The sequence below is a fragment of the Sprattus sprattus genome (assembly GCF_963457725.1).
Source record: "Sprattus sprattus genome assembly, chromosome: 15".
Taxonomy (NCBI): Eukaryota; Metazoa; Chordata; class Actinopteri; order Clupeiformes; family Clupeidae; genus Sprattus; species Sprattus sprattus.
In genome coordinates this window covers 3,062,542-3,067,471 of record NC_137913.1, presented here as the reverse complement: position 1 = coordinate 3,067,471, position 4,930 = coordinate 3,062,542, and the positions used below count along the sequence as shown (strand labels likewise).

The window sequence follows — 4,930 nt, the reverse complement described above, 5'->3', positions numbered from 1 at the left end:
GAGAATGTGTGGATGTAGATATGGATATGGATATGGATATAGATGTGTTGATATAGATCAGAAATGGTGGATGACTTGACTTCATCTTGCAGAGGATATGTGGATATAAATCAGAAATGGTTGATGACTTGACTTAATTTTGCAGAGGATGTGTGGATATAGATAGCTCCTCTCTTGCACCTAAAGGTTTCGACCATGTCCATTGGCTATGGCTTGCAGGTAAGTATAACTGTCTGTGCAAAGCAGAAGCAAAAGATATTTATTTACATTTACATTTAGTCATTTAGCAGACGCTTTTGTCCAAAGCAACGTACAAGAGAGAACAGTCAAGCTATGAGCAATAGAGACTTAGAGTAACAAGTACTAGTACTTAACTTAGCAGTTACATTCCTGCACTTTAAAAAATGTCTTATGTGAAATAGTATTTAAAATGCAGGAATGTAACTGTTTGTGCAAGTTAAGTACTAGTAGAAGTGAAAGTTAGGAATTTATGACCTTTCTGGGCTTGGAGACCACATTTCAACGAGACGACATTGCTCAAATGTCATCTACGCTCAAAGACCATTAATGTGCCACATGGTGAAATCTGATTTGAGTTCTGATTCTGAATGGGAATCTGAGCTCCTGCCTCTTTGATTGGTTGAAGAAAGTTGTTTTAAAAAAAATAATAATAATATAAAATATAAATATAAAAGGTTCCTAAACATCAATCTGATTGCTGTAGGTCTGCCTGGCACCCACCTCTCCTTCCCCAGAGGAGAAATGTATGGAAGCGAATGTATATAAGCCACTATAACGACTATAGGTTACACGTGTAAATGCTGTATAGGTTGGCAACTTTAAAATGTGTTTCGAACTTGTATGGCAAGTCAATGTTAACAAATCAGTTTGGATAAAAATGTGTTATTGCTTGGAATTAACTTTGTATAGGCTTTGTATTCCTGACAAAACAGTTCCAATGGTGAGTATCAAAAATATGACTGCCTTTTGTTTTACAGTAGCCTACACAAGCCTTAGCCAACAATAAAGTATATAGTATATATATATATATATGTATAATTATTATATTTATATTATATATTAGAGCCTTTCATTTTGCTCAAATACAAGAATGTTTACGAGTCTGTTTCAAAACAAATGGTTCCTGCAAATGTTCAAGTGGTCGTTTGTCGAACTTAAAATACATAGATATCTTATACGCGTGCACTGGCTGTGCGGAAGAGGAGAGTGAGGGCGTGGCTCACCAGACGTAGACGCTGATGACGCACGTATTCAAATGAGGGGGAGAGTAGGAAGGTTAAAAAGCCGCTCTTCCCGATCGTCGACCCTGCCTAGTCTTGGCGTCTCGCTGTTGCTGTCCGATCGCGACATCGTCTGTCTTCTACCTTAAACATCCTCTTGGTGTTTTAGTTATTGCTGAACGATGGCAACAATAAGAGCGCTGAGGAAATTGTGCCAAAACGCTCACCACCAGGCGTGCAGTCTCCATGTGTCTGCTTCAAGGTAAGCCGTCCCAAACAGCTGTGTTTTTGCCGGCCGGTCTCTGAACATAGACCGGTCTCGCATTAATCAATGGTTTTGATGACATTTTGATAACTAACCGTCTTGTTATTTGTTCTATCATCGATTAAGGCGTTGGACCACGTTGCTATGCAACGTTCAGTGACTTATCTGGCTCGCAAACCTTTATCAGGAACTGGTGTAGTTGATAAACCGAGTCAGTCTGAAGCCGGTCTCTGTAGTCACATGTGCTAACATTATGCGTTGCTAGTTTTAGAACATTTAGACATCTACGTGATCGGACACACAATACTTAATCTATTTAAAGTAGCTTCATATAATGGTTGTCTTTATTATGTAACACCCGGAACGGGAGTGTGTGTGACTGTGTGCTATAATGGGCATTTTGACAAAAATAAAACTCAAAGCGCCCTCAAGCGGCCTCACTGGTAACTGTACACTGCCGTGCATCGGATGATGAAATCGTCCCGCTCACTTGCATTGCCCATAGAAGACCCTCTGGCGAACAGGCTCCAGTGGTGGGGTTGCGTTGGGGTGGGGGCCGGGGGGGCCGAACAGGGCAAGAGAGTCCAGATTCGTTAACCTGCTACCGTATCGCTATGATTAGAAAACTGGTTTGATACAATTAAGCACATGCTGGTTTTATGTGTAACACGCCACCCGGCACCACGGCGCGCATTGCACAGAAATTGGATAAACTCGATTTCTAGTAGCACGCATCCACTCTCGTGAACTTTTAACTTTATGCACATGTCAGGCTTTGTCGCGATCAATTATCTAAATCCCTCGGCTCTTTGGGAAGGGAAACAGAAGTGTTGTTAAAGGGTGGATATACGTCGGCGGAACTATTAACTAAGGTCTTATCCCTGCATTCAGTAACTCATTCTACACCAAGTGGGAACTAGGGAGCAGCTCGCAGTTAAAGGTTTTAACGTCACTTGTGGCTTTGGTGGCCAACATTGACATCAACATTGACAAGTTGAGAGGCGCACTGTACTGGGTGCCCCATTGTCTGCCGTGCCAAACTGCCCTGGATTCTTGTAGGCACTCTTCGCCTCCCGAAACCCCAGTTACATCACTCCCGATGCCTCATTAAACCCCAATAAGTGATGTTATGTAACAACGCTCTCGCTTTCGAGATGTTTAAAAAGGGTTGCGTGTGGAAAACTCACTTTCAGCGCGGCGCTCCTCCTCCTCCTCCTCCAAAAAAAAAAAAAAAGTCAGTCAAAGTCAGTTTTATTATCACACAGCAGGACCCACATCACCACACACATGCATTTGGCGGCGACACAGGACACACACACACACGCAAGTTTAATTGTAATCATTTTCAGTGCATGAAGAGTTTGGACCATGTATCCCAAACACTCCGGTTTCCATAATCCCACATTAAACAAACACTGCGTTTGCCAAGCAGGACGGCTCGAAACAGTAGCCGAGTCTCCACCCAACTCATTCGCATATTGCAAGCGCATTCATGATGGTTTGGATAGAGAGAATGCCAGTCTGTACACTGTCCACAAATATAATAGGGGTCAGACCTAATGTAAACTATGTTGTTATTTGTTAGTCCATTAGTTACTATATGCCTAAGTAACAACAACTGAACACTTTTAACAAATTAAAGTTGACCCTCAAAGTACTTGGCCAGAGTTGCTCAGATTAGTAATCCATCATCATCATCGTGACTCCATTAGCTCCGTGTTTACTTCAGCAAGGTTGTCTTCCCTAGCCCAGCGCTTGCATCTCAATGGCTAAAGCTTGGTTTATGCTCAGAGGCGCAAGCACAAGGCCCTTGCGCGCCTCTTGCGCGTCTTTTCACGTCTTGCGTGCATCGGCCCCTTTTTCTACACTTGCGCCATTTTTTTATGCAAGCCTATTTTTCTGGGCGTGAATTGCTATGAGTACATTTTACGCAACAATGTGACACCAATGCAGAACCAAGCAAGGGCCTTGAGTCTGGAATAGATACCTTATATAAAGGCTTGATGTCTTACGGCGGAGTCTAGAATGTCCTCACAGGCGGCCATCTTGCCAGAGGGAAGCTTTCAAGCCGTCGGCCGGAAACGCAGGCGAGACATCTTGCCTTTATATATGATATCTATGGCGTCTGGCTTTTGAAGCTGATCTGTTGACCCTCTGCCCTCTGTCCTTTGAACTTTGACCCTGCAGTCAGGCAGCAGTTGTGATCTCGGGCAGGAAGCTGGCACGGCAGATCCGGGAAGAAGCGCAGGCCGACGTGGAGGAATGGGTCGCCGCGGGCAACAGACGACCTCACCTCAGCGTGCTGCTAGTCGGGGACAACCCAGCCAGCCACTCGTACGTCCTCAACAAGACGAGAGCCGCAGCTGACGTCGGTAAGAACACACACACACACTCAGACACACACACACACACACACACACACACACACACACACCCCCACACACACCCACACACACACTCAGACACACACTCACACACACTCACACATAGCCACTTGTACTTGCTTAACAAGACTAGAGCAGCAGTGGACGTCGGTCAGAACACACACTTGCACACACTCACTCGCACACGCACACGCACACACACACTCACACACAGTCATAGGCCAAACATCACGTGCTGATGCTAGACCGATTGTGCAGGCAAATTAGATTTGGTGTGCTCAGGCTGCTCAGAAACTGTCCAGTGCTTTGAGTCACGCCAGTCTGTTAATAGTTAATTGCATCTTTGGGACTCTTTGTCTGATGATTGCAAGTTGAGGAAGCGTTTAACTTCTGGTGGGAGGTGGAGGGACGGACTCCTGCAATACAGATCAATCGCTTTGAACAGTCTTGGAATTTAGTTAGCCAATATTACCGTGACAAGGTAAGTCCAAGTTAACAGGAACGTTTTTGGGTCAGTGTCCTCATAAATTCTGATAGCTTCAGGTATTGGGGTTGACAGACCATAGCAACACAGAGTACAGTGATAGGATTGACTGCAGAAGATATTGTTTTGTGACATGTTGTCCACCAATTTGACCAGTTCAAGTCCGGTGTGGTTCTTTTGTGGTGTGTATACCCTCCTCGTGTGTGTGTGTGTGTGTGTGTGTGTGTGTGTGTGTGTGTGTGTGTGTGTGTGTGTGTGTGTGTGTGTGTGTGTGTGTGTGTGTGTGTGTGTGTGTGTGTGTGTGTGTGTGTGTGTGTGTGTGTGTGTGTGTGTGTGTGTGTGTGTGTGTGTGTGTGTGTGTGTGTGTGTGTGTGTGTGTGTGTGTGTGTGTGTGTGTCCTCTTCATTTTGACCAAGTGGGTTTGTTTTAAAGTCAAATATTGCAGCGCAGTCCTGGTGTATGGAAGGGTTAGGGTGTCATGGTGTTTGGAAGATAAGTCCGTCACACACTAGTCCCAACATGTCCGTCACACAGAGTGCAGTCATGGCGTATGGAA

General features: G+C 44.7%; 1 protein-coding gene across 1 annotated transcript in view; it reads left to right on the top strand.

Annotated features, from left to right (window-relative positions):
- Window positions 1-1,315: 1,315 nt before the first annotated feature.
- The window catches only part of mthfd2 (methylenetetrahydrofolate dehydrogenase (NADP+ dependent) 2, methenyltetrahydrofolate cyclohydrolase), an 11,356-nt gene continuing 7,741 nt past the window's right edge, over window positions 1,316-4,930 (top strand). Inside the window, exons 1-2 of the mRNA XM_080852397.1 lie at window positions 1,316-1,503; window positions 3,694-3,878. Coding sequence (XP_080708523.1) covers window positions 1,424-1,503; window positions 3,694-3,878 — 265 coding nt within the window. The 5' untranslated portion in view covers window positions 1,316-1,423. The remainder of the gene's footprint in view (window positions 1,504-3,693; window positions 3,879-4,930) is intronic.